At 40.3% G+C, this 23,579-nt stretch overlaps 1 protein-coding gene across 2 annotated transcripts; it reads left to right on the top strand.

The window, feature by feature from the left end:
• Positions 1-1,699: 1,699 nt before the first annotated feature.
• Positions 1,700-10,660, top strand: june (JunE proto-oncogene, AP-1 transcription factor subunit). Of its 2 annotated transcripts, none has more exons than XM_030436873.1 (2): positions 1,700-2,029; positions 6,616-10,660. In XM_030436873.1, the coding sequence occupies exon 2, from the start codon at positions 6,703-6,705 to the stop codon at positions 7,741-7,743; it is 1,041 nt and encodes a 346-aa protein (XP_030292733.1). In that variant the 5' UTR covers positions 1,700-2,029; positions 6,616-6,702; the 3' UTR covers positions 7,744-10,660. The 2 variants fall into 2 exon arrangements, with proteins under 2 accessions (XP_030292733.1, XP_030292732.1); XM_030436872.1 differs by having other exon boundaries at positions 6,543-10,660.
• The last annotated feature ends 12,919 nt before the right edge of the window (positions 10,661-23,579 follow it).

Raw genomic sequence — 23,579 nt, 5'->3', positions numbered from 1 at the left:
TCATAGAGAACACCAAAAGAGGGTTAATGTCATAGTAATGAGGTAGAATATGGATCTCAATATGGTACAAACACAAGTCATAACTTCAGGCTACCTCATATTAATTTTTCATGGAACTAAACACGTCTCTCTAAAAGCCTTAATTAAAAACACTACAGTTATAACAAAGGCAAGCAGGACAATATTAGGAGAGCAAAAAGAATAAACCAAAGGCATTTTTTTCAGACCGACACACTTGTCATTTTCATGCCCAGCTCCCATGTTGTGTTAATAACGAGTGAAACCTGCCACCCACCTGTGCTTCGGTGTGTTGGTCTTAAAATGAGGTGTGGTCAGGCACAGTGATGGTGTATTGCCATCTTGAGACGTGCCCTAAATGCATGAAATACATATGTGTAAAAAGGATGTCAGGATTTATCAGGACAGCTGCTTCATGACAAACTATTTTACTGTATGAATCTGGACTGTGTGTGACCTTATGTGTAGAAGAACACAGCAAATTAACTAATATGAAATACTAACCAATCCTATCGGCGAGTCCATAAAGTTTTAAATGCTAAATATTAACAGACATAAAAAATACCGTACAGCAGCGATTTAGTAAGGTATGTAAAGTCGCAAATGTTTAATACAATTAAACTACAATGACATTTAGTGAGCTGAGCTGAATTGAAAGCTATTGATAGCTTAGTTAATAGACAGTTAATTTCACAGCTGACTGTCTTCTGTCATTGTAACAAAATATCCATCCATCAGCACTGGACTCCTGCAGTCAGGCGAGGGGGAAGGGGCCTCCACTTTTTTCCAGTGCTGCAGTTGGCGGCAAGTCTAGAAGGTTGACGGGAAGAAGGAAAGCTGCTGTCCTTCTTCTCTCCAAGCTTGGGGTGTTTTGAGAGTGCGAAGGGGAAAGGGTTGTATGCAGCGTTATCGAGGGTTAGGAACTTTGCTGTATTGAAAGACATCAGGGAGCATCAGTAACAGCGGTACCTTGATGGAGAGATGATGGCAGGGTTGAGGAGGAGGGTGCTGTATACGCTCCTATCCCAGGCATGTCCAAACTATTCCACAAAGGGCCGTGGAGCTGCAGGTTTTTGTTCCAACCAGTCAAGATCACACAGTTTCACCAATCAACTTTCTGCAGACTGGGATCAGTTGATTAAATGAGTCAGGTCTGGTGTGCTGCTGCTTGGTTGAAAAGAAAACCTGCAGCCACACCGGCCCTTTGTGGAAGAGTTTGGACATGCCTGTCCTATCACTTTACCTAAGAGATCAGGGGATCTGCAGTGGAGGGTGTTACATGGGGCCCTGGCAACAGAACGTGTTCTGTAACATGCCTGAGTCTGTAGATAGATAGATAGAATTACTTTAATGATCCCAGACTGGGAAATTATTTACATATGATGAAAACATCATGTGTTTTGTTGAATTTCACTGTTTACTGTCTTTACTGTCTCTCTGCTCTCTGTGGCAAGATGGGAGTGGTAAATAAATACGTAGAAATGTTTTAATAAAGGTGCTTAAAAGTCAAAAAGTCTCTCTCCCTCTGACTCTCTCCCTCTGACTCTCTCCCTCTGACTCTCTCCCTCTGACTCTCTCCCTCTCTCTCTCCCTCTCTCTCTCTCTCTCTCTCTCTCTCTCTCTCTCTCTCTCTCTCTCTCCCTCCCTCTCTGACGCTCTCTCTCCTTCCGACTCTCTCCCTCTCCCTATCTCTGACTCTCTCTCTCTCCCTCTGACTCACTCGGTCTGGTCTCGGTTTTGTCCGCAGTTCTCTGCTTCTCTCTGTGAGTCTTAACCTATATCAGTGCTTACTATTAACCTGTGTAACATCCAGCTGCTGTGTTGTGTTGGCTCGTCACAGTTTTGGGTAGAGCAACTCTTTGGACCGTTGGTTCCTCCGAATGGTGGCGTTAGTCCGTCAGATCCAGCCGCGGTGTCTCTCGTTTCCACTCCCGGTGTGAAGTTAACGGCTGTACCGGGAACTTTGCCGTGTGGAGCGTCCTGACAGATCTAACAGCTTCAGTACTGAGAGGTGAGGCTGCTGTTTCCACTGTCTGACTAATAATAACGATTCATGATTCAAATAGCAGTAACATCGATGATGTGATACATCTGTTTATTAATCATGAGCTCATGGCCTCATATAATACATATTGTACTGGTATATTATGCCTCTTGCTAATGTTATTTTTGTTGGATTGGTTAGTATCTTAATGTTGTACACAATGTTGGATTGTTACATTTCTTATATTTTTTTAACTGATTATTTATTTATTTTGTATAGAGTAACTCCAAATGCAAAATACATGTAGTGGAGTATAACGTTCATTTCTCTCTAAACTGCTCTAAAATTCAGAGAGGAAATGGAGATAGAAAATTGAGGTATTGGATAAGAATCACAAATTCATATTGGCTGATATTTTTTTATGGCACATACACTGTTTCATAGTCAGGCTGACAAGTCCCATTTTTGAAAGTAATTTAGAAATAGTTTTACCATTACATAATTAGTCCACAAGAAATCACTGACAAGTAGGTTGATGATTATAAAATTTGATGACACAATTCATGATTTTAATGCATTAATTTATTTCACAACACTAGGGATGTATCAAATCACATGAGCATTTTTAATTGGAGGTTTTATTGTATTTTGTCTCAACAACATTTCTTTGTTGGCTTTTGTTTTAAATAGTCGCTGCCTTTCAAAACAGAAATAACACAGTAACCAAATACTACAGTACAAAATAATCAATTAAATGCACAAAACATTTTAAATATTTAAATATTAAAAAATTAAATATAAGCTACTTCTGTAAACATCCATGTCAGTATATCCCTTTTGAACAAAACAAATGAAGTCAGAGGCTGCAGGACCTCTGTCTTCAATGCATCAGGCTATATTACAAGCATGATCAATTATCTGTCTACTGGCTTTTGTTTTTAACAGATGCTGCCCTTTGAAAAATAAATAGTACAGGAACAGTGAAAATAAATAATGAGAAACAATGCCCAAATCTCTTTGGAAATAAATATAAGACAAATAACAGCTGGGTCTCTTCTGCTTTGTTGCCGTTGGTTATGTTGCACTGAAAGCCAAACTCTCACCACTATTTTGTGATTGTATGTGACACATTTATATTTAATTCCCTACCAACTCAGTGTTTTATTAAGTAATTTGCCACTTTTTAATTCTTTACTTTGTTATTACTTAGTGTATGACCTTCACTTGAGCATGTATAGCTGGATGGTGAACTCAAAGATGTTTCAAAATTTTGAGATGTTGGACCCTTTAGCAGCAACTTTTATTCGGCAACTTTTTCTTCTTGAACAATCTCCAGGTCATTCTTTGTGTATCCAAAATCCCCAAATCCCATACAAATGACTTGTGCCTTTTTTTTGGTGGAAACAAAGTTTTGGTGTTGGTCCCTCAGCCATTGTTTAACTAATGTAATGCTCACCGGCCCCCCTCAAACACTACCTAGGGGAGTCACTGCCGTCATGACACAGCATGTGTAACTTATTACCTGAACTTGTCGCCGTGCAGCATTTTATGTTGGTCCACCAGGTTTGTTTTCCTTCCACCTGCAATCTGCCGGTTGCTCTTGTTTGTTTCGGTCTTGTCACTGCTCAACCGTTGTTCATAAAAAAAATAATAGTCTATAATGTCCCTTTTTTAAGAGTGAGAACAGAAACACTCAGTCCAGCTGTGCTTTTACAGTTCACAGTAAAGTTGGTTCATCGCTGCATCCCCATTGACAAGTAGTGGTAGGTACCTTAAAATGCTACCCTGATATTGCAAGATGTGTTTGCAGTACAAATATGTATGTCAACATGAAAAAAGGAAATGTAAATGTATTTTAAAGCTGTTGTGTTTGGCTGTCTCATGTTAAATGGTTGACTCACATTTTTTTTTAATATACTTTCAAAATACTCAGTGATCATTGGTCCAAACAGACTAGGTCAGACTGGCATCACTTTGTGTTCCACTGCATGTTGGGTGAAATGGTCATCATACATTCTTAACATAAGTGACTAACTGCTTGTCCCTCCATTGCCATAAAAACTCAGAGGAGTATCCCTTTTTACAGCAGGAAGTGATTGTGCTAGGTGATGACTTACCCGACCTTAATCAGACCCTCATACATATTGTCTCATGGTTACTTTAGTTACTTGATGCCAGAATGTGTGGCCTTTGTTGTGTGATGCAGCTTCTGCTCTTTTAACTCTCAAGGTTAAAGGATAGGTTCACATTATTTTCAAGTATATCTTAAAACATTATTAATTTGCCCATAAGTACAATGATCAGCCACAACATTAAAACCACTGACCGGTGAAGTGATTAACATAGACATAGATCATGTAGTGTTCTCCTGGGAACCTTGGGAACCTTGGGTCCCGGCATTCATGTGGATACCACTTGACACACACAACCCACCCAAAAATCAAAATAGACCACGCAAACAACCTCCAGGCTACAGCACTCCCTAATATCAGTACCCGCCTGCAGTAGGACAGTGTGGCCTGTCACACTGCAAAAACTACTCAGGACTGACCCAAAGAATGTGACAAAGAGCCCAGTGCTAGACACCACAGCAGAAGCCTTGTGTCTGCGCCTTAACAAGTCAAGAGTTGTTTTGGTGACACAAGGGGAACTAGCACAATGTAAAGCAGGTGGTTTTAATGTTGTGGCTGATGGTGTTTTGATTTGGACAAAATCCTAAGTCAGGCAAAAGATAATGAGGCTACAGATGTTTGACACAAACGTAAAATGTGTGACAAACAGTATTACAATGACAGGGATGTCCTGGTCTACAGGTCTCGCTCTCCAGGTGAAGGAATGGAAATGAAAATTTCCAACCCACTGTAATATCCTTTAAAATAATCTCAAGTATTGTATTGCGATACACATAAAAAAAACTGAACCTATTCTTTAATATTATCAAATCTCCCTCGTCCACACCAAAGCCAGCTGTGATGATACTTTCGCTCATTTTTCATCCTTAAAGTGTCCTGCTAAATTCATGCACATAGCCTAGTTGGTACAAAAATTTTATAAGAAAAAAAATACTCGTAAACAACCAAACAGCTAAAATTTGAAATAATAGCACAATATAAAATAGTCATTTTATTTCATTCTTGCCATTTTCTTTATAATTTAAATATTGATCTTTATCTAACATGAATTCCACATTATTATTTGAAAAAAACAAACTTTGTTTTAGTTTACAACAATGGCAATAAGATTGGTTCAGATGTTGAACCTGCTTTAGATCTGTAGACATACAAAATGGGTCCTGGCGAGTTATCAAGATAGCTTTCTTGCAGAAAGTTTGACGTTCAGATATTAAACTTGCTTTACACATAAACAGACATCCAAAAAGGGTCCCAGTCAGATGTTCAAATATTTTACCTGCTTTACAAAGCAAAACTAATTTCCTAATTTGTTGACAGCAGATCAGTCTGAAATATGTGAGGGAGTAGTTTTATTCTGTCTGTTGGAGCAATGGAACAAAAAGGAGCTGTTAGATGAAGAGCTCAGGTGACAGGCAGCATACCTCCAAGTTCTCAGTGAGGTAACCAACTCCTTATTTCCTAACTAATGTTATCAGGTTCCCTCATGGCATTGAGTCTAAAACCAAAATATTGACAGATAGGTACTTGTGCATTACGCTTTTGCACATAATAAGTGAAATGTCACACCTGCTGCTGATTCCACAGCCAGCCAGTCGACTGCCGACTACAACTACAGGCTCGTACTGAGCATTTCTTTTTGTACCATCCAGATTTTTTGATAATGGAAAAACAAAAGGAACTGTTATGTCTAAAGAACTAAATTGAAATGAACCAGAGTATACTGTAAACATTGCACAAGTTCAAAATATTTGTTTTACAAATGTTTAATTCATGTTTGTTCGGATATCAAGGTTAGAAACACTACACATAAACTTAAATGTATTTTAATAAGAAAACAGGGTTAATGTAATGTTTAAATCAAAGTAAATTTATTGAATTACTTCGATCAATGGATTTCATTGTGACTATGTACTGATGAACTTAAGACTAGACAATGAGAGCACACATTAACACTACTAATCTCATTCATACCACTAACTGGAAATTATGATAACTGTATTATTTGTGATGTCAGCACATGCATTCACATCATTTACAATATATATATATATATATATAAAGAATAAAGCTAATTGTTTTTGGAACATTAGTTTAACAAAGCAGATTGCTGCTCTAACTCAAATGGTTTATAATATTGATCAAATGAATAAAGAATAGATAGAGAGGAATGGACCAGCAGTATTACATGGTCAAATATTATTGTCCAACCAGAGATGGATAAATACTGCAAATAAGACACAATACACAGTATATATAACATGTACATGTATAAGATATACACACACAGGAGTAGGGTCAGCAGTGTCAGCACTAGCTCATAGTAAACATGTAAGTCATCTGTCAGTCCTTTTTGTGCTTCTCTTTCTCTCACAGACATAAATGTTTTTTTGTTTTTTTTCCCCCTGCAGGTACTAGTCTTCTCTCCTTCTTCTTCCTTTTATCAACACTTCTTCTTGTCTCTGTCCTGCCTTCATCCTCCAGCTGCCGACATCAGTGGAACATTTCAATCCCCTTTGATATTCAGGTTAATCTGATTATGAAGATTTCCTCCACGATGCCTCTTCTTCAATGACGGCCAAGATGGAGACTCCTTTCTACCACGACGACTCCCCCGCTGTTCCTGGCTTCAGCCAGATTGCAGAATACGAGCGTTACCCATCAAACAAGATGCTGATGAGCAAGAAGGCCATGTCAGTGGCAGGCAGTCATCACTTCAGTGGTGGTAGTGGTCCGGCAGGAGGAAGGGGTGGGAACCACAACAACCTGGGGCTCACCGGCAACAGCTCCCTGATGACATCAGTGGCACCCTCAGCAGACATGAACCTGCTGAAGCTGGCATCCCCCGACCTGGAGCACCTGATCATCCAGTCAAACCAGGGACTGGTCACTACCAGCCCTGTATCCAACTCAACCACCCCCTTCATCTACCGCAACCAGGCTACCAACGAGCAAGAGGGGTTTGCTGACGGCTTTGTCAAAGCGCTCGCTGACCTTCACAAGCAGAACCAACTCATGGGAGGCAGCCCCATGTCCCCATCCTCCTCCTCTGCTGTCTCAGTGCAGGGACCCTATCAGAGGAACCTGATGTCCAGTGGAGATATGCCTGTCTACACCAACCTCAGCAGTTACAATCCGGGCCAGATGGCATACTCTGGAGCACAGATTGCATACAATAACCACGGCCATGGTGGCGGTGGAGCCGCTCAGCACCATATCAGAAGCCTGGACAACCCTCAGACTGTCCCTGAGGTGCCTCACCCACCAGGTGACCCCACATCTCCTCCTTCCCTCTCCCCAATTGACCTCGAGACACAAGAGCGAATCAAAGCAGAACGCAAGAAGCTCCGTAACCGCATCGCTGCATCAAAGTGCCGCAAGCGGAAGCTGGAGCGGATCTCACGGCTGGAGGAAAAGGTGAAGGTCCTGAAGAACCAGAATGCAGACCTGGCCTCCACCGCCGCACTTTTGCGGAAGCAAGTAACTCAGCTTAAACAGAAGGTCATGAGTCATGTCACCAATGGTTGTCAGATCACTGTTGAATCAGCCTCTGCTGCCAAATCCAGAGGAGGGGGAGGGGGAGGAGGCACCAGTGAGAACTCCAACTGTTGAGGAGGAGAGACATCAGGAGAATGAGGTTGTGAAAATAAGCTGAGAGGCTGAGGGTTTACTTTGTGTTTATGGCATGTTGCTAGCACTTTTGGACAGTACAATCTGACAGCGAGGTGTCACCAATGCAGGACAGATAGTTGTTGGTCCAGTAAGCAAATGCCAGTGCTCAAGCCAGTTTTTAGTAGAAAGAGGAGACAGAAGGGAGAAATCTCTCAAATTTGAACAATATGATTTTTAAGACAGATTCAATTTGAAGACACTGTCTTAAGAAGGGGTGTGTGTGTGAACCGACACAGAAAATTCAACTGACAGGGGACATATATTTTTGGATAGATTTCAAGTTTCCGATACAGGAGGTTTTGTTCAGTTTGAACATTAACTGCACTAGAAAAGGTGGATATAATTTTCCACAATTGTTTTTCTTTTCCTGTATTATACGAACATTGTTGAACACTTGTTCAATTGAATTTTTTGTATAATGTAACGTTTTGAATTTACCATTGAAGAAGAAGTGAGAATATTGCCCATTAAGGGTGCCAATTTTTAGAAAAGTGTTTTTTTAAATCTCATTCCCTACTAGTCATATACTCGCGCTTTGGGATGGGGACCGACCTATTTTACAATCCCAGAGCATCATTATTTGATGAGTTGGGCATGACACACAAACATCAAGATATCTCACAAATAACACCTTTAATGGTAAATAATTAATGTATCAAGTAATCAGAGTACTTTGAGTTACAGAGTTGTCTGTAATTGGTGTCATAATTTATAGTAATCTGTGTTTTCAAAACAATTTTACAAATTTTTTGTGAACACCTAAGTCAAAATGGCTGATGCTGCAGTTTGTTTTGTAGTCTGAATAAGGAGCATCAGCTTGACTTTGCCAACCCTTTTGCATTAATTCTTCATAGTAACTGTGAAAGATTTTTGTAATCTGATTACTACATCTCTTTATATGTCTGTAGCTAAAGTTCAGCTGTGGTTGGTAATGATTTAAACAAAAACCTTGAAAGCTACAGTTTGATCAGTTTTCTTGCAGCTTGTCTTTTTCAGCTGGTGGAAACTATTCGGATTGTTTTGGATTCCCTGGATCTGTCATGAAATGTAAAAAAAAAAAGAAAAAGAAAAATGGACCTTATTGAAAAGACAGCTTCAGAGAGATGACAGGAAATAGGATGAGAGAGGGGGGTGGCATGCAGCAAGAGGCTCTGGCCAGACTTAAACCTGTGGCTACTGCAGCGTGGACAAAGCCTCTGCACATGCTCTACCAACTGAGCTAATTGGTACCCCAGGAAATGTTCAATATAAAGTCTGTGAGTAAGAATGGCTACACATGGATTAATGTTGGAAGCTGACATGTGCAAGTCAGATTTATGTTTACTTGAATCTTATTAATGAGAGTTTTAATCCCTCATTTTAATGTGAATGAGTGCTGACATTCATTTTTTCTATAGCAGGAAAAACATTATCACACACAAGTGAAGATTAAAAGTGTCACATGCAGTGTTTCATATTTCATTTATTCTCTTTTTATAATAACATTGTGCAAACAAGACTTAACTATTGAATAATATTTATTGTTTTAATAAATATAATGTCAATATTATTCCATACCTGTTATCACTAGTCCTCTTCCAGACACAGTACAAAGTAATTTCACATCAATAGTTAATCTCATAAATTCAACCTGTCATTTTATTTATGCCAATTTGACTTTAAAATTACAACTTATTCTGACCTTGTATCAAAATTTTAACTTTCTTACTTAATAAATTGTCAGTTAAAACTTGCTTTCCCTTCTTGGCAGTTAATGGGCTACCACAGGTTTTGGTTTACAAAAAAGGGTTTTTTTTTATACAAAAATTATCTTCGGGGACTATCATGTGTCCCAGCTGCCTGGGAAAAAACACATGACTCAATTTTGAGTTTCCAGAAGACTTTTCAAAGGTTGTAAAAATGTCTAAGTGGGTTCTTGAGGTCCTACATCTGGGCCTTGGGGGTAGGGTAAAGGTCTTTTACAGCAGGTGTTTTCTGGAGTCCCAGAGAAGGTAATTGAGGTTTCAGAGTAGTTTCCTGAGGTCCCTGACTGAATATACCACTAACTGTTTATGTAAATACATTTCAGATTTGTTAGGTGAGAAGATTGACAGATTGGGCCTTTCACAATAATAAATAAAAGATCAAGTAAATGTGTTGATTTATATTCTCACACATTTTCAAGCACGACATAAATGATCCCTTTCTTATGTTGGACTCTTGTGGGGACTTTGTTGTCCATCTGTATCATGTTACGGTTTGTTAATTGCAGCTGTCAGCTGTAAGCTGGCTTACTACGAAGAAAGAAAATGAATCCGATTGTTTGTAAAAATAAATACATAAAGATCTGTAACTTTTTTTAACTGAGCTTAAATACTCAAGTTTGAAAAAAGAAAAACAGTTTAGGCATCAGTAACATGATTCCTGTTTGAAAAATGAGACTTTCCTACACACTGCTGATGATTGTCAATATTTTTTTTACTTTGATGCATCTAATGATTCTATTTTTGTACAAATGTGTAAACATTGTTGTAAATAATCCAAAATGATATGTGTGTATAAGCTGTTTGACTTGATCAAACATTTTATGTAACTATTTATGATGAAAATCTTTTGTTATACAAATATGTCTATTTCTCTCACACTGTTCTGCTGTGTTGAGATGTTTCTGTCAATATATAAGTGATGAAGTATTCAGCTGCTGCTGTTGCTGTTTGTTCATTCAGGGATGAAGTGAGTTAATTCCATTAATTTTAGCTGGGTGTTGACATTTCACATATGAAAATATGAATTCTATGTTGAATTTTCCATGATTTAAAGGTGTTATTGATAACATTCAGCGAATAAATGTGGCAGTCGAGCTCCCCCTACCATTGCATTCATGTTACAATGCTGCTGTTGTTTGGATCATATGTCTTTTCAAGTGGTTGGCAGTTTGTTGTTTGTTGCAACAATTGTTGCTAATGCTAGCTAGCTAACCCCAACATGGCCTTCGTCACTACACTCACAAACATTGATAACACTAATGCTAACTAATGTTAATGACGCTAATGCTACATAACATTATCACCGCTAACACTAGCTAGCTACCGTTGGGTCCGTAGTGTTTGCTGGCAGCATCCTGTAGACATCAGTCATGTTAAAGTTTTTTTCCACAAACTGGCAGTACCCTACAAAACACAGATATCGCATGATTCCAACAGCATTATGCCACTAGCTGACAAATCGCATTAGAGGTCAGAATTCCAACACAGACACAAACAAAACAGTCATTAAGAATGTGGCAAACATTGTAAAATTATTCATTTACAATCATAACAACGTTTTTCAGGAAAAGAAAAGGATTATGAATCCTAATGAAGTCCTCGACCTGCAAATGCCCATCTGGGCTTTTATACTTTCATAACAAGCTATATACAGGACAAATACTAATATGATAATACCTCCTTATAAGGAAGCCTGGAGTCAAAATGTTGACAGCAATATGTCACAAAATAATAGAATCAATGTGCTGCTGTATCACCCTGAAAGGGGAGAAAATCATCCTTTGCAATTATGCACTGCGGAACAGAAAAATATACTAAAAAAACAAAAGAACTATCATGCTCACAATACATCAATTTCAATATAACTGTGAATATTCTTGGTTCATACAGCTGCTTTATATATCCTGTTAATCAACTTGTGTAACAAAAGACCGATCCAAGAATATATTTATTGACATCTTCCCCAATAGCCAACAAAAATGGTTAACACCATTAATACAGTATGTTACCAAAGATGGGCTAAAAAGTGAAGCCAAAACATGTAATTTAACCCCTGTTGGCTCGCAGCTGTACAGATCATAACTTGTGCCCCTTTGGTGTTTGTGAATGAGACATGGACCAAACTAGAATCTTAAAGTAAAAAGTAGCGCTGTCAAAGTTAAAGCGTTAATAACTCGTTAACGCAACATCCTCTTAACGCCGTTAAGTTTTTTTAACGCGCGATTAACGCTTGGTATTTTTAAAAAAAAGAAACGCGCATTGTTTGATTTATGGCCGTCGATGGCACCTTTAGTCTTGATCCAAAGGGTGGCAGAAGAATAAGAAAGGGAATCAGAAGAAGAAGAAGCAGGGTTGACATTCGGGAAAAACACAGTGGACTGAAAAGTGAGAGTGAAGGAAATGGAGAAAGGACTTATGAACGGCAAATTTACTTTCAAAACACTGCCAGATGGTTCGTTCGATAGAACAAAAGTTATCTGCACGTACTGTCGACATGAAATGAGTTACCATTGGAGTACGTCGAGTCTCAAATAGCAAGCATATTTGCCCTTTCTTATGTTGTTGAAAGTATTAAGAACATGAAAAAAATACATTAAGGTACATTTAGAACAGAAAGAAAGCGCCAAAAAAATTCCGATTCATTTGCGATTAATCGCAAGTCAACTATGGACAAAATGTGATTAATCGCGATTAAAAAAATTAATCGTTTGACAGCCCTAGTAAAAAACAAATCATTTTTGTCCAAGATGTTTTATTCTGTCATTTCAGTTCATTCTTATTCAGTTAGTTATTTGATACTATTGAAAGGGGGTAGATTGATTCCAGTAGATGTATGGACCGGTAATCAAAACCATGGCTGCACCTGCTCTAAATTGCAGTGGCTTTTAGATTGTTGATTCCTACACGCGTTGTTCAGCAAGATAATCTTCACTAATAAACTTGATTAAGACTTTGATGATTTTTGCAAACGCCAGAGGTTGGTCATGGTCGCTTGATTTCACCATTATCACCACTAAAGCCTCCTACCCTATACACACACACATAGTTTGCAACAAAGTCTGCCAGTAAAGACAGACTAGTGAGTAGCCTAAATGAGTCTCTGTTTTGGTATAATACTGTTTAATGCCCTAGACAACTTCTGTAAACACATCTTAACTGCCTATATTTTATAATATATTATATGCTGTAGCACAAAACATGAAAACTGCTTCAGCATGTTTACCACAGAACCTAGTTCAGGCATCTAAACAATAACCCATTCTAAAATGCATCGACTCCAAGGGAACCAGAAGTGCAAAAACGCTAACACATTTTGGGGTTTTCTGACTTATTTCAGCAGCACTCTATTAAAATGTCTATACATGTTCACTCTGGCATCTTTGTCTAGAATAAATCTTGTGCACATCTACAGATGTAGCCAATCTATCAACTATGAAATCCGAGTTCTGGTATCGGACTGAACATTGATAAATGTTTGTGATGACTGTCTAGTTACCTAGTCCATCGTTTTGTATCGTGTACAGTATATAAAAGTACACCAGTGACAATTTGTTTGCTTGACGCAAAAGGAAACAAACCAGAGCGAATGTTGATGATTGAATCTCAGCATGAAAGAACCAATTATGTGTGAATTGTAAATATTATGGGAGAAAATTATGGAGGTCAATATAAAACTGGGAAGTGGAACTTTATGGCAATCTGTCCATTATGGCCATGTTAAAGTTGATTTTAGGCTCTGCATGACCCCACTAGTGTATCATGAGCCTTTGGCAAGAACTTATAATATTTACCCCCTGGCAGAACGTATTTTCCTGTGTGGAAGTGTGGATTTATGCTGATGGTGATGTGTGCATCTTGGAGTGTTAGGAGCAAGGTGGTCTTCCGATCTTTGGCTTTACTCTCTTGTCCATTGGCCATAATAAACCTTAGGATCTCACTCAAATTCAGTGTCTCGCCTGCCATTTATATATTGTTCCACAGGGTGCTACTTATCAGGGAGTAGGTGCACCTTGAATCCAGAACAACATAAACCCTTTGAGCCTCTAATTACTGGCACCACAAGGAGAGATGGAACACCCAACACAGCAGCTGCATCTGCACCGTGACCCCGGCTCTGACCATATTCAGGTCTTTTGGTCAGCTTTAGTCAAGGGTTAGCTTGTTGACTTTGACTCCAATACTCTTTGGAAATACTCCAGTCCTTTTCAATCAGAGAACCCACCTTAACTACCTGGTCCACAGTAGACACGATACCCCGTACGCCACTAGCCAACCTCGGGTTGCATGCACTGAGGAGGCGCCGCACCATCTCTTCCTCAGGCATCTCTGGTCTCTACTTCAGGCAGAGTGTGCAGTGATCAAATGCAAAGTCCCTCAGACATTGAGAAGGTGACTGCGCATTCAAGCGGAGTTGCTCCTCAGAGGCTGTCCACATGAAAACGCTCTTTTGCTCAAACGCACATGTATTGCATCGTTCTGGCCGACCGTCCACATGGATCATGAAAACGCATTTTGCTGGAGAAGATATTGAGCCTTTCTTGCAACTTACTCGCCTTGTAGTCGAGTATGAGTTGCAGCAGCAGTTCGACCTCATTATCGGTCCATACGAACGATTCTGGTTTCCTTGCACAAGCCATTTTCATCTTCTTCTTGTTGTGTTTGTTTTCTCTGTCTACTGTCTGTTTGTTTACAAAGCGCAAGCTTATGCGCATGCGCCCTCTCTTAATCTCCGCCTTTGGTGAATTTCAAGCGCCTATAGGCCTGGAGTATGAACTACAGCGTTTTCAATCGTTTTCAGTGGATCAGTATGGATGCAACTATTCTTGAAACGATGCCGAGAAAGACGGAGGAAAAAAAGATCATATTGGTACGTGTGGACAAGGCCTCAATCTCAGCCTGGTAGTAAGTGGGCAAGAAAGTTCCAAGGAAAGCCCTTTTAAACTCTGGTCAATTTGCTATCTTGCTACAGGTAGCTAACCACCAGCTCTGTGTCGGCCCATTAAGAACAGCATTAAGTGTGCCTAAGTGCTCAATGCCACTCAGTGGTCTTAAGGTGAGAAAGTTCTCGCACTGCTGAATGAAATCTGTGACATCAGTAGAACCCCTTGACTCACCCAACTGGGGAAACTCTATTCTAATAAAGAGTTTGGCTGTGGCTGCAGGCAGAGATGAGCAAGTAACCTTGTCCATGAAGGGAGGACAACTTGAAGGAGCCAGCACTGCAGAAGTGGAGAAACTGGCTGGCTGCCATGAAGGACGATTTTTGTTCTTCTTAATTGTCTTTTTCAGATCTTCTCCCCACCGTTTATCCCTTCGCTCCAAATAACCTGCCACCACCTGTCAAATCTTTCCAGCTTTGCATCTATATACAGTTTAGCCTCTTAGCCATAGCCTTTATTGCAACGCTAAGACCCTCTTCCTGCAGGGTTCGTACGGGTGCTTGAAATCCTTGAAAGTGCTTGAATTTCAATGTTGCGTTTTCAAGGTCTGAAAAGTGCTTGGATTTTAGTTTAAGTGCTTGAAAGTGCTTGACATTATAACTCTGTGTCTTTCACAAAATTGGGATCAGACTGGATAATTAATTTCTGAAGTTTTTGCTATTATGAAACATAATTTTAGATGCTTACAGCATAATACAATGTACATAATTGTGATAAAAAGTGAAGGAAAAAATCACGAGTATATATATTCCTGTAGATATGTATTTTACCCCAGCAATAAGGTGCTGGAAATTCTTGAAAATGACCCTTAAAAGTGCTGGAAAAGTGCTTGAATTTGACCTTGAAAAATGTGTACGAACCCTCACTGCATGAAAAGTGGGATTTTCAGCCCCGTAAACGCCCGGAAATCTCCCTAATTTTCGGCAGTTCACGACAATTTACAGGCTGTGAACGTGGCGTTTGTCTGTGCCGAAAATTGTCGGAAACGAACCATGACGTCAGCGGAGCTCCCGGAGGTGCGAACGGCTCTAATTTGCATATGAATAGCAGCAAAACCACGCCTGGCCAGAGAATGTGTGGGCTGGCTTGAATATCATCACTCAGTATTGGATGAAACCACTACTCATAAACAAGCAAAATCACTCGTGATTGGTCACCCTGGGTCATTATAAATGTAAACCCCGGTGGGAATATATATATATATTATGTTTATATTTATATGATTTATTCATTCATTTATATTTATGATATCATCAATGACATGAATGAATTTACTGAGGAAAGGGACATTTGCCAGGAAGGAGTTGTTTATTCAAAGAGAGTTTTATTAGCACATACACAAACACACAGCATCTACAAAGCATAAACTGCCCACACAACAAACGGGAAGCTCACAAGAGGCCCAAAATCCTACAGCACCGCGAAGTGTCTGTTTCTGCAGACGTCTGTGGTGCTGCCCTGTACTTCGGAATCGCCTCTCATGTGACAGCAGCATGGCACAGAGCTCGGTGAGCTCCCGGCTGCGAAAGGACGGAGGTCGCATAATCCATTCCGACACCCCGCCATCTTGTGCCGTCTTCCTCCTCAGACATCAGGTCCATGGCGGCGCACTTCCAAAGGTCCACCTCATCCTCAGCTAGCACTCTGTCTCGCTTCCAGCAGCTGTAAAAACAATCAATAAAGACGATCAGTACTGCGCGATGCACTGCGTGTGGATACAACACATCTATCATTTAATAGAATAACAGTCACATTGACCAAAAACGGATCTAATCTAATAAATCTTACCCTCTTTGTCCTCGATCGACTCCGAGCTGAACTCCTCACAGATCTCCACAACCAGATCTTGCATCCTGCGATGCAAGATCTGGTTGTTTGTTGAACTGCGTACTGTCTCGTAATGTCTCACAGGCAGCTGGAAAACAATTAAAAAGACTGGTATGAATAAAGAAACGTAAGTCACAGTAAAATTAAACGAGGGAGAAAACAGTAACAGTTACTTACACACAATGGCGTCATTATCGGCATCGTGTAAATCTGGACTTGCAGACATAGCTCCGAGCTAACAGGAGGTCGCGGCCTTGTTATGAGGCGAAGTTAGTCTGTGAAAACAAAATGCTCGCAGCGATAAACCTCCGTGTCCCTCTGCGGCAGCGAAGCTCCGTCCGTCGGCGACATTCTTCGTGGCGACCCGGCAAAGCTCCTCCCGTCCGTGCAGACGTCCTCTCGACAATGGTCGGGCCGCTAGCCTAGCTCCTACTAGCTAGCTTAGCCGAACTTGCTTAGTGTCCATTAAAACACAAACACTTCAACTGCGATGGAGAGTCCAACTCACACACTCACAGCACGTCATCCGACAACAGTTCACGGTCTGTTAGTGATAAAACACGGCACTGACGACTAGGGCTGCACGATTCTGGAAAAAATGTGAATCACGATTTTTTTGCTTAGAATTGAGATCATGATTCTCTGGCACTATTTTTTCACAAAATGTTTATTGCACTGATGAGTAAAAACACATTGTAGTTGTCTCCAAAGCAATGTTTTTTTTGTTTTGTTCAAGTTCTATCATTGGATGAGAAATGATTTTTACAAAAGAAAAAAAAAAAAAATTGTCTCCAGGATGAGAGGGAATCCTTTAATCCCTCATGTTGTACAGTGTTTATTGGGGCCGTATCTTTGGCTAGGTGATATGTGATAGCTGCTTTGATCGGCTTTCTAAAACGGAGGCGTAATATTCATCGAGTAAACATGTGACGTGACATGAAGCCCGAAGTTGGGCTGGGAACAGTTGACAACAAATTTGTCTTCAAAATAAGAGCTTTACATTGCACCCCAGTGTAGTTTAGAACTGGATTCTTAGCGGGGGGCTTTTACTTTGTAAGTAGCGACCGTTTCTAGCTTGCGCTACAACAACAAGCTAACACAACGAAACAGCTAGAGATCCAGGAGAAGCTAGCATCTCCCATCTCATCTAGTTGCTCATCTAGCAGGCGAGGGGGAAATAAGTGGACCCTCTGAGGCGGCAAATCGGCGGACCTAAACAGACTCTCAATTTGCCGCCCTCTGTCTAAAACCGTGGACCTAGCCGCCCAAAAGACGGGCAGATTGGCGGCTTGCTGCCCCGTCTAAAAACGGCATCTCACTCACTCCTTCCAAACACTCAACTGCAGGCGGGCTTCCTCCACTGAATCCCGTGTTGTAAAGATGCTTTACCACAAGTTGAGGGAGGAGGCAGCGGCAGTGCTGCGTTTGGGGGCGCTTCGAAAACTCCGGGAGGAAAATAGGAGCATTTGTTTGTGAATCAGCTCGAGATATAAAATGCTTCAGAATCGCTATGTGTAGAAATAAGATCACGTGTATGTGTGAATCGAGATCGCGATTTTTTAACGATTTTTTGTGCAGCCCTACTGACGACACACACAGTCCATTGTCAGCTGCTCGACGCCATTAACTCTCCGCTCCTTCTTCCTCGTCACTCACGCTCCAGTCTACCCGGAAGTGTAAAAACTCTTACAGGTCATGAACTCTCACACGCAATAAGAATGACTTTTCAACTGCTTTCAAAACATTCAGAACCCATGAAATTATAGAAATACTTTTTTTTTTCTACATTTTAATATCTTGGTTATCTCAAAATATTTCATGCAAATTTTAACTTATTAACAACTGGCCTTTTATCTTTAACTTGTTCCCAGGAGATAGAGAGAGAGAGAGAGAGAGAGAGAGAGAGAGAGAGAGAAAAGAATAAATAATCTTTTTTACATAACATTGGCCATTGCTAATGACATACACAGTAATTAATCTAGCATACTTTCTTTAAATAAATCCATTCAAGCTCAAATATAAGGGTTTATAATTAGGCTATATTGAGCCTCATCTATTTATACCAGAGATTTTCTTAAAATGAAGTTAACACCTTTTAGAAAAAGGTCACCTGGGGTAAAACTCCCCCTGCTACCCTGATTTGCATTTGTATAGCTCACAGCATTTTCATTTACATGTTAAAGCCTCCCCTAGAATCAGGGGGAGGGGGGTCATTGGGGGACAACTGCCAAGCAAGGCCCACGTCAATTTCCGACAATTTACGTCAGTTTTCAGTGTTGCCTGCAAATTGCCAAGTGCAGCCGCAAACCTGAAATTCCACGTCAATCTACAGTGCCGCATACAGACGAAAATCCCACTTTTCATGCAGTGCCTGTTCCTGATTTAGTATGCTATCCACCGCTTTCTTGAGACTGTTTTCCAATCTTCAACTGCTGGTCTTGTAGCTGTTGTGCAAATGAGACTGCTTCAAAATCTTCCGCTGGCTGTTGTTCCTCCTGAGGTGTCTTAATATGCATGGACTTTAGCAGGCTTCTCAACTCGACTATGCCACTTTGATTAAATCTGCCCACATTTTGTTAATGTCTACAATGAATCCTTTACTAGAGGCAGACCCCCAAGCCCCCAACTCTATCTGAAGCTAACATTTTTCTTTTATTAAAAAAAGGGCCTGTCTGTGTTTGTCTGTGTCTCTGTCTGTCTGTGTTTGTGTCTGTGTCTTTGTCTGTATCTGTCTGTGTCTCTGTCTGTCTGTGTCTGTCTGTGTCTGTATCTGTCTGTCTGTGTTTGTCTGTGTCTGTATCTGTCTGTCTGTGTTTGTCTGTGTCTGTATCTGTCTGTCTGTGTCTCTGTCTGTACCTGTCTGTCTGTATCTCTGTGTTTGTGTCTGTGTCTCTGTCTATCTGACTATCGACTTCACGCAAGACAGCAAGGTTCTAAAAGTTATATAATTTGTATGCATATTATATTTAATGTGTGTAAATGTTATAAACAAACTACTGATATGTTTAAATGAGAGGTTGAGAAAATCAAAATTCAAATTCTTCTATTATTGTTGTATTCATACTGTTATAGTCAAAAATTATATAAAAATGCATATTGCATAGTTTTAGTGAAATAACATCTATAGTCTATGCCTCATTGCCTCTAGAAACAAAGGAAAAAACGGCTTGACAGTAAAATAACACATGATATCTCTTTAATGCACTTTGCCCATGACAAGAGAAACAAACAGAAACAAACAAACAAAAAAAAGCCTGACATACTTTTTCCTCACAGCACGCTGTATGTGGTTAACTAGCGGCTATAACTTGTGAGAGGTGTGTGTGCAGAGTTGGACGACACAGAGTCGATCACCTTGCAAGAATACACCGTGCACAAATGAATACAGCTGCAAAACCAGTTGTTTACTCCCTCGGGTCTTGTTCGGTTTCGCAAACTAGCAGTGGCCACATCCAGCAGCTTAGCAATTAGCAGCAGGGCATGTCTGGCGCATGGGGGGCGCCGTGACATTCCGACAACCCTCCATTGCGAAACACCACCCTTCCGAAACACCCCCACTCCGAAACACCGCTGTTCCGACCCTCCCCTCAAAACACCGCCATTCCGAAATTAAACACCGCTGTTCCGAAATTGATTTTCAAGTTTACATTACTTCCTACATCAAACACAGCCGTCCGCTCACCGGCCGCACTCACACAACTCAGTGCTTTTTATTGCTAATAGGCCTATGTCACTATCTTCATTTATTATATAGTATATTTTCGCTTGCAGCAAACACATTTAAACGTTTGTCTAATCTTTTTACACGCACTATCCGTGGTGCTGAAATCCCCACTTCCAGCCGCACTCGCACAATTCTGAAATAAACTGTGGCCCATGGGTGCGATCTGCCGGGGAATGACCCCTCTGCTCGTCCGTTTTAACATAACTTGTCTTTGTGGAAGGTTAACAAGGTATGAGTGGATTGAGCACTGCTGCTCAGTTTGTCTTTGAAAAAAAAAAAAGCAATTCAAAAAAGCATTCAATAAACATTACATGAAATTGATTGTGTATCCATCTCTTATAGCCATAGACTATCATGACCACGGGCCTACACACGCAAACTGTGCGCACGCAAAGGCTGTTACATAATAAAATTGAATGTAATAATGTCCACAAACGTAATAAACCTCAAACACCTACTAATAATACTGACCGTGCGTGCAAAATTCAACTGCTGACCCTCCGCTCCGCTGTCACACAACGGATCCCCCGTCCGCGCTCCCTCTCTCTTGCCCGAAAAATAATTTCCATGAAGAAAACATCGCCTGACATTTAAATTTAAATTCCCATTCAAGGTACAAATCTCAAGAAATCTGGATGTATTGCTCATTTGTAAACACAACACTTGTCAGTCTATAGGCAAGAATCTAAAGGTTTATTAATGCAATTCATTTCAAATTCGCTTTATTGGCATGAAGGCCACAACAACAATATTGCTCCAAGAACCACGAAAATAATACCTAGCACAGTAAATAATAATAATAATAATAATAATAATAATAATAATAATAATAATAACAATGATAACTTTGAACATTATCACAATTAAGTTATCAATCTGCGATGTAAACAAAATGCAAACATTACAGACTTCTAACCATTTTTCTAAAAGTGTCTGTATTTTAATTGACAATAGTTTTTTATATAAATTACACAAAAGGAAAAGAAAATATGATTTGTTTTACCTATTTCAGCCATAAGCGGTCATATTGACCGCACATAATTTCGCGGGATTTCATACATTGTCTCTCTTGTCTCTAACTTTGTTAGCGGTCTCCAGCTGTGCGACTGTAACACAACTTTATATGAAGAAGGACTAACACTAATAGCCTAATTGATTGTTATTTCTTACACTTACAGAACTGTTTACGACTCGAAACAATGTTATTATATATGACGTTTCTGACCAAATGTCGTGGCTTCAAATGCATCAAATTCCCACATCCAGTTACGCAGGCAGCTGTCCAGGGTGCTGAACCAGGTCACAGACAAAGTAGACTGCACTCTGAATTCTGATGTTTGCTGGGCAGATCTGTCCCCCTTGCTTTCTCATCCACTCTGTTGTGGGAGATCTCCCACAGAGCAAAAGAAATACACATTTTTTCTCTCTCGGCTGAACTCTGGCTTGAGCCCACTTCACCCAGGCGCGAGCCTGCAGCCCCTGCTCCTGCTGACAACAGACCGGGGGAGAAAACAGACATTCCTTTGCTCAGAACCCATATCAGGCTGTGTCTGACTATGCACGAAGATCGGTATAACACATTGGAGCAATTTTCATACAATTTCGGATATTTAGCATGATAAAGTAATTTCAATTCAAAATAGCCATTTGTCCAGCTGAAGCATAATGAGCGTTATGTCATTAATATGAAGTAGGCTTGTTTTGCGGTTAATCAGCCACCTGATCCGTTTGAACCCACAAAGAAAAAAAGGATAAATGCGCAGCCTCCGTTTCCTTTCTGATTGAGTCCGTTCGGAGTGGGGGGGTTTCGGAATGGAGGGGTTTCCCCAATAGACTTTTCGGAATAGCGGGGTCTTTGAAAAAAAGGGAAACTCCGCCATTACGATGAATTGAAGTCTATGTTCGGAACAGCGGGGTTTCGGAAAGGCGGGGTGTAACCCTGGGCATGTCAGGGCAGTGACGGCAGAGTGAGGGCACGTTATAGATCATGTGACCGACCAAGGTAGATCTAAATTATTATAATTTTGGGCCACACAGACGGACTTTCACACACATACATACACACTTACAAAAAAAAAAATCACTTTGACAAAAGGGCACTTTGGGCATCAAGGGGCATCCCCAACTGCCCATTTCTTAACAAATGGTGTGAGATTCCCCTCCTTTGCTCTCGGCACCAGACAGGGGATTCTTTTGAGTACCTTTTCAAAAAAAAATGTTGCCCTCTTATTGATAAGTGTAAGCTTGATACGACTCACTGGTCCTCTCTCCCTCTCTCCCTAACTGGCAGAGATAACCTGGTAAAGATTGTGATTCTACCTAAATATATCCAATAAATCCCAATTTGTATGAGAAGATCCTTTTTTCAGCAGCTAGACCAGACAGTATTGTTGTTTCTGTCACCCTGTATTAAAAAAAGCTATTTTACAACTCCCCAAAAAGCTTTGTGGTCTCGCACTACCCAATCATATCAAACAGTATTGGGTATGCAACATTAACAAACTTGGCTTGACAGAGGGGCCGACACAGGTCCCTCATGGGCTCAGATAGAACTACGGTTCTCAAAGTTTTCTTTACAGTCCCTCCTCACTGCATGACTCCCTCTCAAGATTCATAATGTCTCACAGAACCCTGTTGTTACCAACTCACTGAAAATTTGGATGCAATTCCGTAAACATTATGGCTTGAATCAAACTTCACCATTAGCCCTGATTGTTAAAAACCACCTATTTCCACCCTCCCTATTTGACCCTACTTTTAATATCTGGTGAAACAAAGGCCTGCTACATGTCAAGGACCTTTACAAAGAAAACATTTTACTGATTTTACAGAGCTTGCAGACAAGCTCATGTCCGAACCTTACTGGCTTCTGGCGCCAAATTTTTGACACGCAATATTGCTTGATATGGATCTTAGCCCTGAGCCTTGCACGGCCCTGCCCTGTTTGGTCCCCCCACTTACATCACCTAATCTCCCTATGACAAAGTGGTGGGTACTGGCGGTATTGGCTTAGGTTAAGTTGGTTGTTGTTGTCAACATATACTGTGTAAAACAAATTTCCTACTTGCTCCCAACAAGATTACCGGGATACACTGTATGTGTCAAGTATTGCTGTATATGAACTAAAAATCTAATAAAAAGATCTATGGAAAAAAAAGAAATTCATCACAGCATTTGTCAGTTTGGCTAGCATTAACTCTTATGAGGCTGTAACTGTCATGAGTTCCTTATAACAAGGTGTTAATTAACGTCCCCTTCAGGAGGGGACTGTGAAAGTTTTTGAGACAATGCATTTATAAATCTAAAAGGGGAAGTAAGCGACTTCTCAATCTTCATTTAGCCCATTTGTGAACCACTAGATGATCAATGTTTTAACATTTTAAAGACAATGTTGTACATTCTATTTTTGGCAATGCCAGTCCCACTCTCCCCCTTGTGGTAAACAACTTAGTCTGACTAACACCGGGTTTCTTTCTAGCTACATCATTATACTGCTTAAGTACTGACAGAGGAAAATTAAAAGGAATCATCATAGCAATA

Source organism: Sparus aurata, chromosome 12 (genome assembly GCF_900880675.1).
Source record: "Sparus aurata chromosome 12, fSpaAur1.1, whole genome shotgun sequence".
Taxonomy (NCBI): domain Eukaryota; kingdom Metazoa; phylum Chordata; class Actinopteri; order Spariformes; family Sparidae; genus Sparus; species Sparus aurata.
Note: the sequence above shows the minus strand (reverse complement) of the source record. Positions and strands in the feature narration are given on the sequence as shown.